Source organism: Hyaena hyaena, unplaced genomic scaffold (genome assembly GCF_003009895.1).
Source record: "Hyaena hyaena isolate Hyena2069 unplaced genomic scaffold, ASM300989v1 scaffold_271, whole genome shotgun sequence".
NCBI classification, from domain to species: domain Eukaryota; kingdom Metazoa; phylum Chordata; class Mammalia; order Carnivora; family Hyaenidae; genus Hyaena; species Hyaena hyaena.
The window spans coordinates 268,821-287,950 of NW_024080902.1; the positions used below are offsets into that span (position 1 = coordinate 268,821).

At 35.2% G+C, this 19,130-nt stretch overlaps 1 protein-coding gene across 1 annotated transcript in view; it reads left to right on the forward strand.

The window, feature by feature from the left end:
* ADGRB3 (adhesion G protein-coupled receptor B3) overlaps window positions 1-19,130 on the forward strand; it is a 439,933-nt gene that overhangs the window by 132,453 nt on the left and 288,350 nt on the right. Inside the window, exons 14-15 of the mRNA XM_039245799.1 lie at window positions 3,682-3,784; window positions 17,165-17,208. Coding sequence (XP_039101730.1) covers window positions 3,682-3,784; window positions 17,165-17,208 — 147 coding nt within the window. The remainder of the gene's footprint in view (window positions 1-3,681; window positions 3,785-17,164; window positions 17,209-19,130) is intronic.

Sequence of the window (19,130 nt, forward strand, 5' to 3'; positions counted from 1 at the left end):
GCGTGAGCAGGGGAGGGTCAGAGAGAGGGAGTCACAGACTGAAACAGGCTTCAGGCTCTGAGCTGGCTGTCAGCACAGAGCCCGACGCGGGGCTCGAACCCACGAACCGCGAGATCATGACCTAAGCGAAAGTCGGACGCTTAACTGACTAAGCCACCCAGGCGCCCCCCAACTGGATTCTAAATAACACACACACACACACACACACACACACACAAACTCTTAGCAAAAGTCATAAGGCAGACTCTGTCCTCTAGGGGTCACCTCCTCCACCAGGCCAGTTGAGAAGCTGATAAACCGGACACAGAGTAACATGTAACATGCCCTACAGAAGGCTGGTTATCTTACCTACTTTGCTTTCCATACCCCAGTTTCCCAGGGCCAAAACTCCCACATCCCCAAACACAGAAAGAGAACTTTATAAATATCTTGACAAAATTATAAATTTCTGTTTAGAATGCCCACATCTGTATTTTCCAGCAAGTGATCCACTTATGCAACCTTTAAAGTAATACAAAATATCTGTATACTATCAAATTTAAATAACTTTTTAAATCAAAATTAGCAGCTTAGTTAAATTAACATTGGTTTTATTTATAGCAGAGAGATGGGATTATAAACAGAACCAAAATAAAAAGGCAAAATGAATTTAGGGGACATATAAATACTTTTGTTTCAAGGTAACCAAACCAGAACTGAAACATATTCCAGCTAATTTGGGAAAGGAACTTCCATTTGTGTGCTCAGGACTGTTACCTGGGAGAAACTTCCATAACTTTTTTGGTGGTGACAACTATTTTCCCCAGCCCCAAGCTATATATACCCTGTTATACTCTGAGAATCCTGTTCTATCTGCTAATATAATTAATTGCCCAGTATCACTTCATAGCTTTGTTAATTCCATCTATTCTCATTTGATCCCCTGAACACTGTTACTCATAGAGAAATGGAACAGTAAGTTCGCAAAGGGAACTTGGCATTTAAAGCTTACTTTCATATCATTCCCAATGCAAGTTACCTTCAATTGGTATTCAACGAAATAAAGCCTGGTTAACCATCCCTATCTCTTTGCAACTAAATTCCTCTAAGAAATATAAAGACAAATTTATACTGTGTTGTTTCTTTACTGTTAGGCTGTATACCATGAAGCCTCCTGAGTGTTTAAGAATTTGTTACTTGGGGGACACCTGGGTGGCTCTGTAGGTTGGGCATCTCACTTTGGATCAGGTCATGATCTCACAGCTCATGGACTCAAGTCTCATTTTGGGCCCTCTGCTGTCAGCAATGAGCCCACTTCAGATCCTCTGTCCCCCTCTCTCCTCACCCCTCCCCCACTCATGTGCTTGCTCGCTCTCTCTCAAAAATAAAGACATTTAAAACTTTGAAAGAAACAAATTTATTTGACATTACTAAATACATTAGAGATGGATTTAAAAATGTTATCCAACTCAGGGCACCTAGGTGGGTCAGTCAGTTAAGCTTCTGACTTCAGCTCAGGTCATGATCACCTTACGTCAGGCTTTGTGCTGACAGCACAGAGCCTGGAGCCTGCTTCAAATTCTGTGTCTCCCACTCTCTCTCTGCCCTTCCCCCATTCACTCTCTGTCTCTCAAAAATAAATAAACATTAAAATTTTTTAAAATGTTATCCAACTCAAAATATATTTTAATTCCTCTACTACTAAATATAGTAAATTCTGCACAATGACTTATTAGCATTTTTTCTTATGAAATATCATGGCAAAGACCATCCCATTAGAGATTTTCACAAAGAATGTGAGGTTCAGCATTGTTCTACAATATTACTGTTATATGATTTTGATGGGACAGCCATTTTGGAGAACAGTTTGGCAATAGCACAAAATTAAACATGCTTTTACCACATGTTCAAGGAATTCCACTCCTAGGTACTTACCCAAAGCATATGAAAATATCTGTCTATGCAGAAAGTATGTATGCCAACTATTCATAATAGCCAGATATGAATAATACTATTCATAAATGCTAAAAGTCAGAAGTAACCCACAGGTTGCTTACTTTATTGATGAATACATCACAAACTGTGTTATTTCTGTATCATGGAATAGTACTCTGCTATAAAGAGAAATGAAATGGATGAATCTCAGAAACATAATGCTAAGCGAATTAACTCAAACACAATAGTCTGTGTACTGTATGATTCTATTTAAGTGAAATTCTAGAAAAGACATGATTATAGTGACAGCATGGTTGCCTGTAGCCTTGGGGGCACGAGGGGATAAGATGCAAAGAGGGTCAAGGAAACCATTCTGGGTGAGGGATCAGTTTGGTGGTGCTTGCACGGTAGTATACAGTTACTAAAAGAGATGGGGTGCCTGAGTGGCGCAGTTGGATAAACTAGTACTAAAAGTGTTAAACTGCCCACTTAAAATTGGTCGATTTTATTATCTGTAAGTAATGCCTTAAACAACAGCAAAAAAAAAAAAAGAAGGAAAAATATTAAATAACTTCGTCTTAGATATGTGTTACAAATTCTACAAAATAGTACATGTTCTTTTTTTTAATTTTTTTTTAATGTTTTATTTATTTCTAGGAGAGAGAGAGAGACAGCGTGAGCAGGGGAGGGTCAGAGAGAGAGGGAGTCACAGACTGAAACAGGCTCCAGGCTCTGAGCTGGCAGTCAGCACAGAGCCCGACGCGGGGCTCGAACCCACGAACCGCGAGATCATGACCCAAGCGAAAGTCGGACGCTTAACCGACTAAGCCACCCAGGCGCCCCCAAAATAGTACATGTTCTATGAAAGAACATGATCTGGGGTTTATTTCAAATCAAAAAGTAGGGATGGAAAAATATATATAGCTAAAAGTACAATAAAACTTTAAATCATTAACAGGTGATGTGTGGCATTTTATACATGTTGGATAAAAACCTATATGTACAAGAAAGACTTGGTTCAGGTTTATGTATTTATATTTATGGATAATTTTTATAGGCTGTAAATATGTTTAAAACTCCTTTGTTAGTGAACTGTAATTGGCAAGGTATTTCAAAAGGTGAATGTATTCCTTACTTTGAGCATATTGAGATAAAGAAGTGGCCGGTAAGTCTCTATTGCTGAAATGAATGATGGTCAGTGATTAGCAACAGCATTTATTTATATTTAAACTCTACTTGCTTTCATGCTAAACCACATTCTAATCATTCACCGTAATGAATTTTGAGACAGTCTAAAAATGCTAAGATAGCACTTTACAAGAAGAATATTTGGTCTCCTGGAGAACAAAACCGTTAAGTCCACCTGAGATAAATGGATTATATTCTTTTAAAGATTGCCTGAAGGTTTGGATTCACAATCCATCTCTCTTGCAGGTGAATCAGATTTAAGCAATTAAAAGCTTGTAAGTGCTGTTGCTTTTTCATCTTTCCTGCATCTAAAATGGTACTAGTCAGCAATAGCATTTTCCCCTCATCGTTTTGTAGTTCCAGACAGGGTTTGTTTCTAACAAAAAATGAACTGTAGCTTTCCATGAGTAGTATTTAGTATCACGCTTGCAATCTGTTTCCCCAAGGTTTCTCTGTTTTCCTTAGGATGCATTAGGATATATTTATTTATTTAACATACATTCCAACATGTATGGAGCAGTGGGAATTCTTATTTGTCATTGATCCATTCTCCTTTTAATCACAATTACTCTGTTTCAGAAATTACACTGTCGTTAATTCCAAAATCATCGTGGTCACAATAAGGCCTGAACCCAAAACAACTGATTCATTCCTGGAGATAGAACTAGCTCATTTGGCTAATGTAAGTATCATCCATGTGGCATTGAGTTGTTTATAGAATTTACCTTTTAAAAAAGTTAACAGTCACATATTTGATAAGATCGAAACACATTTTCTGGACTTTTTGGAGTTGTGAATGAAGCAATTGGTTATGAAGATTATGTCATATAGAAACAAAATGCCAGATTATCCTATGCTTTAGTCCATAATAAAACTCTCTTCAGTTTATGCAAGATAACAATTATTAAATTGTTTATCCATGTAGACATCTTTTTGGGCTTTGAGCTAATCAACGGGGAAGACCAAGATGAATAAGAACCTGTCTCACCTGTGGTGGGGAAGACAGCCTTGTAAATATATAGGTTTAAGATGCATGTAGTAATTGAAGTTATAAACATAATCTAAAGAGTACCCTAGCAGGAGAATGAGTGGAATGGCATTTAAAGTTCTAGGTCAAGATCAGAGAAGGCTTCTTATAACTAGTTTGATGCTCTAGTAATCTAAATCTGAACCTCCCATTCTAGAAAGACAAGAACCCATTCTCTTTTTTTTTTTTAATTTTTTAATGTTTTATTTATTTCTGAGAGAAGGAGAGAGAGACAGTGTGAGCAGGGGAGGGTCAGAGAGAGAGGGAGTCACAGAATCTGAAACAGGCTCCAGGCTCTGAGCTGGCTGTCAACACAGAGCCCAACGTGGGGCTCAACCCCACAAACCGTGAGATCATGACCTGAGCCGAAGTCGGACGCTTAACCACTGAGCCACCCAGGGGCCCCAACAAGAACTCTTTCTTGAATCCATCCAACTGCAACTAAAATTCTTTGAATCTTTTTCAGTCCTCCAGTAGAAATTTAAAATATCTACTTACCTTTATACATTTACTTAAAATGCTTAAATCATTGATGAATGGGGACAAGGAAGGTGATTCCTATTAAGGTTCTCCTAATTATGATTTACACTCCCTGTATTAAAGTGAGCCACTCTCTTATGTTGCATGTACACAGGTTTGTTTTTGTTTTTGTTTTTTGGGGGGGGGGAGGTTCGGTTTAATTCCTTGCAAAGTTTCTGGGAAGTTGATCATTACATACAAATAACAGAAACACAAAGTGTCATTTTTCCCAAATTGAGAAATTTAATGAATGACATAATAGAATTTATATTCACATCTTTTGGTTTATAAAATTACATATTGTCTCCTGTTTTATAACTTCTTGTTTCCAAAAAAATCAATCTTGGTTTTATAAAAAATGACAAATATCTTCCCTGTAAACCACTTTTTACTAACATGCTTCAGGCTTCCTAGATTGTTTAGTGAAAATCTCAAATCTCGTAGCAGTAGCTCTTAAACATCACAACCAATACTTCAACTATTGGGTCTTCTACTTTTGCCAAAATATGACCATACTGGTTCTATTTATTTCAAGGATGTATTTTATTTCTATAAAATCTACCTCTTTACACCTAAGATTAATCTTATCTCTACCTAACCTCATCACTGCACTGAAAACTGGAAATTCCTTTAAACATTACTTTTGAATAAGGAATATTTTTTTTTGTAGGTTCAAAATTGTTTAAAAAGATTTCTTTACTTAGGTATTTAGTTTTATTGTTTATTAGGGTAATGTCTATCCAGTTATAAACATTGGTAAAAAAATTGTAAGAGATACTAGTTCCCTGAATTGCTTACTAAAAAAGCAATACAGTGCCAGAATGTCTATCATGTTTCTTATGGAAAAAACACTTATGTAAATGAACATTTACAAAACTTTCCTAAATAAAGTCATTATTGATGGTTTAAAGAATATATTAATCAAATGACATTGTTTTCATAAGTTGAAGAAAGAATAACGTCAGAAATAGCATTGATGAAATAGTCTCACTATTTCAGTTCAGTAAAACTATTTGAAATGAACAGATTCAAGCTTTGAGTCAAACTTCACTTCTGGGGGAATATTTTGTTAGCCAATTTATAAAGGAGATAAACCATGTACAGAAAGTCACTTTCTACCTATGAAAACCCAAGTACATAGCCAATATACTTTATTAAGCACTAGCTAGACACTGGGGTGACAATGAAAGTCAGGATATAAGAATGGTGAGATAATGATCACGAGTTACTTAGAACTAATTCTGTTTCATTATTTTGAGTGAATGAGTTGACCAGATTTTCAAAACAATACGTTCTCCACTCTAGAAGATCCCCATTTAAGGGAATATAGATGAATCTGTTGAAAAGGGGGACTGAGGAAAGAGGAGAAGAAGAAGAAAAGCTTACGCTGGAGAAGAAACTGGCGCCAAATATTCTCACTCACGTATATTATCCCCTTACACGCAGTGTCCACCTGTCTTCAGAGGCCCTAATTAACCACCACAAAGTGGAGCCTCTCTGGATGGCTGGATTCCTCATTTCTTCCCTTTATTTTATAAATACCTTTCACACTTTGTCCATACAATACATACAGTCCTTCATGCTATCCTGTTTTGAATTTCTAATGCTTGTTGTATTTATACTTACTGTCCAAATTAGAGTTTATAAAGTACTACTCACTGAGGGAAAGAATATATAATTGATTTGTTGAGTAGTTTAATATTTATTACCAGTCTTATATACTTTATATACTGATTTTAGTTCGTGTCCATTGAAGAGCCAATCAAAGAGCCCACACTGAAATATAATAGTGTTCACCAATATGAATACATCTTAAATATGAAAATAGAAATTGATTAGAAAAGCTGAAATTTTAATACAACTCTACACAGATGAAGATTATCATTGTTACTGCCTTCAAAATTGAACTATTTTAGATACATTTCTAATAGCAAGTCTACTTTCACATACTTTCTTAGATCAAAAGTATGCACCACACTCCTGAGCTCAGAAAACAGTAATGGCTTGCAAATTATATCTGTTTCATATACCATGTTGAAGAAAAATGAAGAATGGGAATTAATAGTTATAGTGAGTCTAGGGAAAAGCCTGTTAACATTTTAACATAATAAACGAAATGTGTTCTTTTAAAAAGCTTTGTAACAAATAGCTCTAAAGTATGTTAAATATAATAAGGCCCTTGGGAGCTGGAGGAATAGGTAGCAGAATATGGAATCTTGAAATTCCAAATTGTATGTAGCAAAGCCAATTGCAGTTTTACCCTTGTATGTAGCAAAGCCAATTGCAGTTTTACCCAGCTCATAAATCATTAATAACTAAGATGCTATTCTTAGTTCAGTTTTGGGGAACCTATGGCTTTATTGTGGTGACCTATAGTGTCAGAGTTTGTGGTCCCTCATGCTTAGGAATAGCAATCATTTGCTTTTAAAAAATATCAAATTTGCTTTCACAGAAAGAGAATTTTATTTTTTTATGTTACTTAAGGCTTCTTCAATGTGACATTTATGCTTGTTAATATTGTTAGATTACTAATATATAAGGAAAGTTATAAATTTTATTGAAAATAATTATTGAGACCTAAATAAGTATAGTGGAATGACCCTAAATGCTCATGCACAAATCCACATATGCACACTTACAGACACCCACCATTAGGATGCCTTGGATCCGATAGATCTGAGCTGCTATGACTTTCTAAGGTGGATAGTATCTCCATCTTTAAAGATGAGTTAGAAAAAGAAGAAAATGCATACATTTTAGTTATATCATTCTCTATCAACTTTGTTAGCCTGAAAATGCATTCCTTTTCCAAATGAAGAGGTTTTTAGGTTGTCCATTTTGGAAAGACAGTTTGGACTCTGCTGGTCTGCAGTCTCTGTGGTCTTAGTCTCATTTTAGTTCTTCCTCTGAGTAATAACTGTAATGATCTAGTTAGCATGATACTGCTGTCTTTCAGGACTGAGAAAAAACCATGAGGTTTATTTGTAATTCTCAAATTGGTCATACTCACAAAAGAATCCCATGGGAATTTGGGCTTATGGGTTTTATTGTCTTTGCCATATTTGCTTGCATACTAATAGGATCAGCTAACAAATTAAGGAGTTTGTTTTATGTGTACAAACTAAAGTTAATCATGAGCCATGGCCTTTGTAAATCATAGCTGCAAACACAATGGAAGACTATAATGAATGTGCTTGTTACCATTAGATAAGCATGAGAAACAATGAAAAGAGATTTCAAGCACTTTCAGTGGATATTTTCAAAAATATCAAAGGCTGATAACAACCTAAGGAATTAAAAATCACTTGACAAAGCTCAAGGAAGTCCAGTCTATAAATCTGTAATTTCTGCAAAGAGGTGTTTGTATGCCTTTATGTTTTGAATCACTTTTCTACCCTTACTTTTGTCCATTTGAAAGAGATTTCTGATTTTGTTTTCTGCTTAAAGCTCTTGGTAATTTTTGTGGAAGAGTCTTGAAATGCTAACTAGACAGACAGATTGATGGCTCTGTCACCAGCTGAAATTGAGATAGAAGTTGTTCCTTAGCTACATTTGTAATGATTTTTTGTTTGTTTTTTGTTGTGGTTGCTGTTGGGTGTGTGTGTGTGTGTGTGTCTGTGTGTTTGTGTATGTGTGAGTGAGTGTGTGTTCTTGGTTACATCCTAATTCCTCAGCTCAAGCAAGCAACCTTCTCGCTTACATTTCAAATACAATTTAGTTTGATTCATAATACATAGTTAAAATTTTTCAAAAAGATTTTAGAATAATTCTGCTCTTTTGCAAGCAGTGGTGAGCAAACCTTTTTAGTTAAGAGCCAGATAACAAATATAGACATGTGAGCTATAATGACCTCTGTCACATTTACTCAGCTCTGCCGATGGAGCATGAAAGCAGCCAGACAATATCTAGACAAATGGGTGTGGCTCTGCAATGAAATTTTATTTACAGATTTGGATTCTGGGCTATAGAGTTAGTCAACCTTATATAGTAAACAGAATCATGCCCCCACCCAAATACCCATGGCCTAACCTCCAGAACTGGGTATGGTACGTGTCAAAAGAGACTTTGCAGATGTAACTAAAGGTAGGGAAACTGAGATGGGGAAATTATCCTGGATTATCTGGGTAGGTCTAACTTATCACATGAACTATTAAAGGTGCAAAACTTTTCCCTGTGGTTACGGTCAGAAATGCAGCATACTAAAAACTCAACTACCATTACTGACTTTGACAACCCCAACCAGAAGTGCAGACCTCAGCCCTACAACTGCAAGGAACTAATTCTACTGAAGCCTGAATGGACCTGACCATGGATTTATCCTTAGATCCTCCAGGAAATAGTGATATCCTGCCAATACTTTGGTCTTAAACTTGAGAATCTCTTGAGTAAAGACCCAGCTGAGCTCAACAGACTCTGACCAAGAGGAACTGTGAGATAATAAATTTATGTTATTCTATTCTGCTGTTTATGGTAATTTGTTACAGCAGCAATAGAAAACTAATAACCCTGCATTGAAGCATTGCAAAGTTAATTTTAGATTATGAAGATAATGTATATGTAAACATTAAGAGTGCCATTTTGAATCAGATATAATACAATACTGATGATACATTATTCAATAAGAATTAATTAGCAACCAGAGATTGCTAAATTTTTTCCTGTTGATTATTATTCCAGCACCTTAGCAACCTGATTAAAGGAATCATCAGACAGTGAGAATGGCCATTGTAAAGTGGTGGTGGGATATTCGGGAAAATCGGAGGATGCCATGAGCAGCACCACCTAGGTAGCCACAGGAAGGGCCTCGTGGAACCAAGTGCTGGATGTCAGGGGCGACTCTGGCATTTGCAGATACGTTGTGCTGCTGAAGCAATTTAGCAAAACTTCTCTGCTGGCAGCTGATAGACTGGAGTAGTGCAAACACCTCTGTTGCCTTTGCCTCTGCTACAATCCCAGAGAAGTCTTATTAAGATATCCTCTTGGCTGTAAAAGGAAAAGACTTAAGCTGTATGTTTTGTCTGTATGAAATCTAGTTATTTAACTATTTTTATATATTAAAGTTATTTGCCACTCCAACTCATAAGAAATACTTGAGGAGTTTCTCATCCTAGGAAACCCATGTGTTTGTTGAGAGGTGCACCAGGCATCTGTGCAGCCATTGTTGGAAATGATGTAATCATGTGATCACATGTGGGTAAGACACTCTAAGACATCTACATGGAGGCAATGATTTTCTTTGAATAATACACATAAAAATAATCCCTGATAGCAGTTCTACTTTTTACTGTTTCCCATATGTCAAATAGGCAGTATTCATTGGGAAATAGTGTACATTCAGGTTAGTGATACATCTCAGAAATTAGGGAAGCAAGCTGTTATCACATCCACAAAAATAGTGTCATCTGGTTAATGTGGGCTAATGAGTAACCATATAGCAGAAGCTGAATTAAATATATGCTGTTTCTTTATGTTCCAATTAAATAGTTGCTAACTCCTCAAGAAGAGCTATGCAACATGGATGTGACTCATCCTGATAAAACAATATTCTGCATTTCTCACGTCAGTGGTCTTTATATCAGTCTACTGTAGCTAAAGCCAGCTCCCTCTTTTCCATATTGACTCGTTCTCAATGTGATGCTTTCTGCTGAACCCTCATATTTCTATTTTAAAAAATCTCTTTATCTCCATGATCCTATTAAGTAATAACACAGTATTGCATTTTTAATGATGCCCTTTAGACTTCAGGCATATGTCAGTGACCCTTTCAAAAATAAAAGAAGAAAAAAGTTTTAGACCCAGATTTAGTTCTTTTTAAGTATCATTTAAAAATATGAAAATATGGAATAGTACTTACCATAACCTTTAAAAAAAGATTTGGAGAGGCACCTGGGTGGCTCAGTTGGTTAAGCGTCCAGCTTCGGGCCAGGTCATGATCTCATGGTTCATGAGTTCAAGCCCCACATGGGGCTCTCCGCTATCAGCACAGAGTCTGCTTTGGATCCTCTCTCCCCTCCCCTCTCTGCCCCTTCTCCACTCATGTACTCTCTCTCTCTCTCTCAAAAATAATAAATTTTAAAAAATCATTTAAAGAAAGAAAAAAAAGATTTGGAGAGCATTCAACAGATTGTCTTCTGCAGTTGAGCTTCATACACTGTTTTCAACTGTATCATATCCGTGGGTGGTATATTACACCTTCAGGGACTATAAAGCTGTTTATATGTTAAAAGAAATACTCTCACTGATCAGCTTTTAGAGACCTTTCATAGATCCTACTATGGAAAAATTTACATTCACTAAGATTTTACCCACCTCCTCCTACCATGCATTCCTTGGACTTTATTTAATGTGTCTTTTCTCAAATTGTAGAATTATACACATATTATAAATGAATCTTTTGTGGGTCCAGTCAATCATATTGGAAATGTTCTTAAGGAATTCTCAAAATCTATTTGTGCAGTAATATATAATACTACACAAGTAATTGTAATAACTACAATTATGGTTCAGTGGGGAAAGAAAGGAAGATATACTTAGCAAAACCCAGGTTTTTTTAATGCAATGTCTTTACGTCTAAAATATTGAAAATTAGAGAGAGACAGTGTAGTGTCCACTGAACAGTCTTTTTCCCGTCTATATTCAAGAAGTCAAAGTGCAATGCACTAGAAGATGTTACAGAGACAGTCATTCTGGAACATCTGAGTCAGAAATTTGGAAATGTTGAGATAGTTGTGATGAAGTCACTGCCCTTCTTCATGCCCTTAGATGCTTCATCTATTCACTTGCTTTGCCTCTATAGACAAAAGGATATATTTTTTTAAGAGGACTATGAAAGGTACAAGAAAATTAAGACGTTTCCAGATTTGGAAGTTACTATGACATTTGAGCACTAAGCTTTTGAAAATTAAAAAAAAAAGGGGGGGGGGGAGAGTGTAAAGAAACCATACACTTTCTGTTGCATACATCTTGAGCAGTACTTCTTCAAATTTGATGTGGATAGAAACTATGGTGGGCAGAGGGAGTAATAATTAAAATGCATGTTTCTAGGTATAGCCCCAATCTCAGAACTTGTGGAGGCAAGTAATCTACATTTTAAATAATACCCCAGTTGATTCTAGAGTAGGTCTTGAGAAAACACTTGGAAAACACGAAGATAGCAAAAGTGTAATAAACATAGTATGTGAATTGAATTTATTCAGAAGTTAAAAACACTAAGGAAGAATTAGAGAAACTTGGTTTTCATTCATTTTTATTGTGACTTTACTCTTATCTTTTCTATGACCAACTTCCTTCAGATCTTTGCTCTAAAATCATCTTACTGGTGAAGGCTTCCCAATATATAAAATTGCAATTCATTTACTTCCCAGTCTCCCCTATCATTGTGATTTACCTTCTCATCATAGCACAGATTACCATCAACCATATTCCATATTTATGTGTTTATGTTATTTGTCTCTTTCCCTGCCCCTTTCACTATAGTTAAATCTATGAGGCAAGACTTTTGCCCAGTGCTGTATCCTCAGTGCTTTAAAGGGTACCTGGAGGGGCGCCTGGGTGGCTTAGTCGGTTAAGCGTCCGACTTTCGCTTGGGTCATGATCTCACGGTTCGTGGGTTCGAGCCCCGCGTCGGGCTCTGTGCTGACTGCCAGCTCAGAGCCTGGAGCCAATTTCAGAGTTTGTGTCTCCCTCTCTCTCTGACCCTCCCCTGCTCACGCTGTCTCTCTCTCTCTCTCCTAGGAATAAATAAAAAATATTAAAATAAATAAATAAATAAATAAAGGGTACCTGGAATGTAATAGGGGTTTACTAAGTGACCTTTACATGAATGACTAAATGAAATTTACCATAGTGAGAGTAATTTACCATAGTGAGATGTATTTAAACTATTCTGTATGGGGGGAAAAAAAGACTTGAAAGAGTTTTGAAAGAAGAAAAAGAATTCATTTATGAATGTCATTCATGAATCACTGAGGTGTACATCTAGAAAGGATGTCCAAATCCTTTATAAATAATAAAGAAAATAAAAAATAAAATAAAATAAAATAACAAGAAAGTTATGCAGACCAAAGGAAAACAAAGATCCGCCCATGGAAATACATTTACAAAGCCATTGATATATTATACTGTTAAATGGGTATATTGGTTTTGTTGATGTAGAAACAGGGAGAGAGGTAAAAGAAGTAAAAGTTAAAAAAAAAAAAAACACAACAAACAGCAAAGACTATTAAAGACACTTGAAAGTGGTATGTAGAGCATCTATGGTAATTAGGAAATTTGAGTCATGGTACATTTTTTAAATGCTTAAATGTAGGTGAATAGAAATATTTAAATTGAGTTCAACTATTCTATTTTGCCTGGGGTCAAGAGAGACAGTTTTTTGCTGTTGCTATTTGTTTCTTTGTTTGCTTGCTAGTTTTAACAAAACTGTGGTTTTCAAGAAGGTAGTTTATTTCCAAAGGTTTTCAAATACATGAAGTTTTAATATTTTAAGTGTCAATGATATTAACAGCTTTGTAAATGAATTTTCTTATGCACATTTATCTCATTTGGCTGAGAATTTTTTGTTTCCTTAGCTTGGTGCATTTCTTAAATCTACTTCTATAGGCTAGTGTATAGCTCTCTTTTCTTCCCCTGTTCCTGTCATCACACTTGTTACTCTCGGGCTCACATTTCCTGGTATTGATTTCCTGTAAATTCCTCATAACAGATCTTGTAGCAGAGTACCTTTGAGAAAAGTATCTAAAAATTATAACAAATATTTTATAAGTGATTTCTCAAAGAACTTTTTAGCCATTTTTTTTTCATATTTAGGAGTCATTTGTCATTGATATTTGCTTTATGTTTCCCATCACACATTCTTTTTCCTTTAAGCGACTGGTCTATCCAGATACTAAGATTCCTCTGATTCATTTGTTATGCTTAGCTTTCTAAACTTCAAATGTTTAAATAATTGACCACAGCTCACAGACTTACATATTGGTAGCTGCACTAGAATGCATGCTCACAGAGGGGGGTGTTTGTCATGTAGGTTTCAGAAAGTGGAGTGAAGCACAAGAGGAGTGCATTTTGGAACCTTTAATAATCCTCATCTGGACACTTTTTAAATTTTCACAAGGACAAGAAAAAGAGAAGTATGAGATAAGATCCAAAAGATGAAAGGTGAAGAAGGTAGAGGATAAAACTAAGGGTTAACAATGGCATGGATTAAGAAAAGAACAAACATTTCTCACCTTCATACTTTTTGAAAAAAAAATTAACATTTATTTTATTTTGAGAGAGTATGAGCAGGGGAGAGACAGGGAGAGAGGGAGTTACAAAATTCAAAGCAGGCTCCAAGCTCTGAGCTGTCAGGACAGAGCCCAATACAGGACTTGAACCCACTAACTGCGAGCAAGATCATGACCTGAGCTGAAGTTGGCCGCTTAACCGACTGAGCCACCCAGACGCCCCCTCACCTTTATGCTTTTATCTGAAAGTGGAAATCAGTTTCTTTAGGGGAGTTAAAAGGAAAGATATATCCAAGCAATTAAGTTCATTTTATATTCATTTTCTAATATTGTTTTAATTTTGTTGTAATTTGTTATGAACTCTAAACATGAAATATTAATCCTATAATCAGTATCCTGTAATGGTTTATGTAGAAATTTAACTTCAACTCATACATTACTAAAAGAAGTGAACTAGATTTAAAAGAACTATTATCTCTGGTTCTTAACCTATACTTAATTTCTATATTAATTAAATATATACTCACATATCCTTCACTGTGATATTTCAAGGATAACTTATTTTCTATAAAGTGCTCTGAGTTCTTTTGAACAAATCCCAGATAAATACAGCATAACTTTATGAAACAATATTGTAGCTATGCTAAGGATTTCTTAGAAATTCACAAACTGAATGAAAATTTAAGCTAAAACCAGATAGGGTCTCATAGGACCAAGGAAGAAAAAAATTTGAAAAATAAAGAAAGAACAAGAAAGAGGAAAGGAAAAGAAAACGATTTGAAGCACCACTCCCTTCTGTGACCCTCCCCAGATCTGTGTCTTTTGTAGAACCACATTAATGACATACTTAGTCCTTGAAACTTGATCTGACTAACGCAAGCCATGACGCTCCTCATTTGTCCCTTCCATAGTATATTATGACTAGTAACACTTATAAAAGCATGTCTAATTATTGTTATATAAACATTCCATATGTGTATTCCTCATCAACTTCTATAAGACTATAACTTTTTTCAGGGAAGGCAGTGTTTTTATGCTCTAAAAGCATAGGGTATGGGTATGAACATTTGATAAGAAGTAAGATACCTTGGCTATGTGGTCTTTGAAGGATTTTTGAAGAATGGTAACAGTGCTAAAATATTGAAATTAATCAAATGTCATAATTAAAAGAAAAAATAAAATTGGGTAGATTGCAAACATTTTAGAATCACTTTTAAAATTTTATTTCTGGTGAAATTCTAGAATGGACCCAGAAAACAGCACTTAGAAAGGCAACAGGTCACAAAAAACCTGCCTAAACTTTTAAAGAGATTGTTTTGCCAGATATACCTCAGTGATTATCTACATATAAGACAAGACTGAGGATGGGAGCTGGCTGTCATGGGGGGAACGTGTCCACCTATGGAATGGAGCCAGTTCCCTGTTTCAGGACTGTAACTTTTATCTGCCTTGGCCTAGTCATCATTTTTATTAATGACTTGGTTGGATGAGGTAATAGATACCGTGTTTGTCTCTTAATCCTCTAAAGATTAAAAGTTTTAAAGCAATAGTGAATGTGTGGGATGACAAAATCAAGATTCAAAAAGTCTCTCCTAAGAGACTTGAATGTATATGTCATCAAGCTGAGGAAGAGACTACAAATATATCTGATATAGTCTTAGTCTGCATTATTAGGAATATGGTACCTAAAGGGGATGGAAAGAGCACCACTTTGTTCTATACATAGGATACACATGGATAGTTGCCCTAAATGCACTTTAAACATGTGTGCTCCAGGAAATGAGTGATGTGGAGAGTGAGAGAACTTGAAATCCACCAAGTATGTTTAATAGAGAAGACTCTTCAGGGATATAATAGCATTTGTAGCTATCTAAAGATATCACGTAAAGGAAGAATCATTAGACTAGTTTCAAAAGGACAAAATAAAGCACAGTGAATGTGACAGACAGACAGAAGGAAAACACTTCAACAATTAGTACTCTTCAAAACAAAAAGCACTACCCAAGGTAATCCAGTGTGGACAATACTCTTTGTAACATGCTGAAGGTCTTGGTGGCCACTCACACATATATAATTATTGAACTGATAAAAATTTGGCCCTTTTTTAAACATAGTTTCATTAAATGTGATCTGTACAAAAGTGATCTGTGGATTAAGAAGATACTGCAAAACGTGACATATAAACTTGTCAAATTCCTATGTTGTACACCCAAAACTAATATAACCTTGTCTGTAAACTATTAGAAAAAAGAAATAACACTTTCCCATGGTATAGATGTGGTCATGTGTGCATTTTTTTCTGGATTTCAAAAGAATGAGATGGTCTTTAAGAGGTAACACCTTAAATTAGGCTTATAGGAAGGAAATGATTAAACTTTATTTCTTTCCAAATTTGAAAGAACATCCTATTTTATGCTTCCATCTCCATCTCATTCAATAGGTATAATTATTATAATTAAGGAGACACGCAAAGGGACTGTTAAATAGTGGATCTGGTTTAGTTCATGCTAATTGTGAACTACACCCCAAGAGGGCAGCCATGAGTGACTTGATAGGCAGACAAATTTGCATATCAAGTACAAATTTGTACTTAAAATATCTTTTAATGACACTCACATTCTTCATATTTTAAGAGAAAACCAACTCAAAGACTGCTGTGAGGTGCATCGATTTTTATTTCATTCATCATCATCATTATTGAATAATATGTTGCTTTTTAAAAATACAGCCACACATAATAAACCCAGTTTTAGGCAAAAAAAAAAAAAAAGTTATTGCAAGCCAACACACTCTCTGCAAATGGACAATTAATGCTACTATCTCTTGCCCCTAGAAAAGTGACCAACTAGAGTAATGGAGATAGCAGTGGTGTTCATACATGTGCATAATACAGAATGCTTCACCATGATTTAAATTATGTAGATACTTCGGTCCCTGAAGGAAATAATCCAGCAATTAATATTTTACAAGTAAAATAATGAAATAGAGATCATTAAAAATAGACCTTGTGTTATATGAGAGCTTCACTGTCAATTTTCAAAATAACTAAATATAGGTTATGGTATTTATAATAAATGTATTGTCTTCATGAATAGAATTTCATAAAATGCATCACCAAATCTATGAGAAAAGGCATACAAATTTTGTATGCAAGAAAAAAAATAGAGGTGGAATCTTGAGAAATTCATACAGCAAGATAAGAAAACCACCATTCTGTTTGCATTTCATATAAAACTTCCATTTTTGTTGTATGTATTCATGATATATTTATTCTTTCTCTGCTTATTTTTAGGGTACTTTGAATCCCTATTGTGTATTGTGGGATGACTCAAAAACGTAAGTGACAGATGTTTTCTTATATTACTTTGGATTAAATATTCAAAGCACATTAAGTTATTTCAGCTGCCTGCTAGTCAACAGGAATGTGATAAGTTAGTGGGATGTGTGTTACACTCAGAAAACATTCTGCTTTTTGAATCTGCAGGACAAGATGATGAATGTGTTTGTGTGTGATGATGCCATCCGATTACACTCCAAAATAGGATTGCATTACCTAATATGTAATGTAAGGCACATTGCTATGCAAATCCCATGAGGATTTGTTAGGGGATCTAGTATTTTTTTTAACTAAAAAATTTTTTAACGCTTATTTATTTTTGAGAGACAAAGAGATAGAGCATGAGCAGGGGAAGGGCAGAGAGAGGGAGACACAGAATGTGAAGTAGGCTTCAGGCTCTGAGCTGTCAGCACAGAGCCCGACACAGAGCTCAAACTCAAACAGTGTGAGATCATGACCTGATCTGAAGTCAGACGCTTAACCAACCGAGCCACCCGTGTACCCCTTGAAGTTCTAGTATTTTAAAGTCATAGGAGCTCAAATGATATTTCAACATTTTGCCCTAGAACTTCAGCTTAGCATTGCACAATAAAATAGCAATCTCTATAATCATTAGGCCAATATGTTACTAGTATGACCTTGAGCCTATTATCAGAGTAATGCGATATTTATATGGCCCTTTCAAATTATTTTATTATAAAAACATTGAGTGACATTTAATTGTCTTATTCATCTATTTTATGAATTCATGAAGACAAAAGAAAACAATTGTAATAAATAAGGATTAATAATTCTTCAACAGATTCCTTTCTATAAGTAATTGTAATATATCTGGTCAAAATCATCTTAATCTTATCAGTAATTCTATGAGATTTTAAGGAAGGACTCAAAGAGCAGAAAAATCCTGATTAACTTTTAAGTAGACTCTTATATTTTAAATACTATGTACATTTATTTCCAGATTATACAATCTTGTTTTGTTTTGTTTTGTTTTGCCTGAAGGGGAGATAATAAATATCAATTAATTCCAAAAGCCAATATCTCTGTGTCGATGCTATTAGATAGGGAACCACATTGTTGAGTTCTAGGTATTCTAAGATTTTCTCCAGTGTTCTTCACCCAATATCTGATCTACATCTGAGGTTTTATTATGTTACTTGCCTCTCACCAGTAGTTATTGGAGAGTCTAGAAAGGCATGATTAGAATTTCTAGGTAAAGAGTAAACCTACTGGCAATGTGGTTATTTTTAGGGAACTGATACAATTTAAATTACAGTATCTATGTGGATGATTAATCAGTGACATTGGGCATATTTTGCTATAGATTCTGATATTCTAGGGAACCTCTTCACCCAGGAACCCTAGTGCCATAAAAAGAATCCCAACTTGCCCTGGTAATAACATGAGATGGATGTCCTCACTGATGTCATTTTTTTTCTTTTGAAATATGATACAGAAATCCATGGTAGGAAATTTTTTGCAAGCTTTGATCTTTACCAATAGCCAGAAAAGGCCCTAGTAGTATATTCTAAGGCACTGCTTAGTATGTTATATAGCCAAGGAAAGAATGAAATGCCACACAAATCTCATTGAATGATTTCTACTTAAGACTATACCATTTTAAACTCCTGTTTATATCTACTTGCATATCTTCATGAATAATAACCAACTTGGATTTAGTTTTATTCTCTTTTTAGTGGGTATAACATGCTTCAGTGTTGATCTTCAGTGTTGATCCAAACAGGGGAAGTGTTAGTTATTCTGAAAGACCTTTGGGACTGTCCAATGAATACTATGAGAAGAAACAGCATTCCCCTATTGTGTGACTCTTTTGGTTTTCTTTCACAGAATGTCTAAGGTTTTAAGTTTAATTTATAAAGATATTAGTGTTTGAGGTCAACAATATTCTTGGCAATCAATC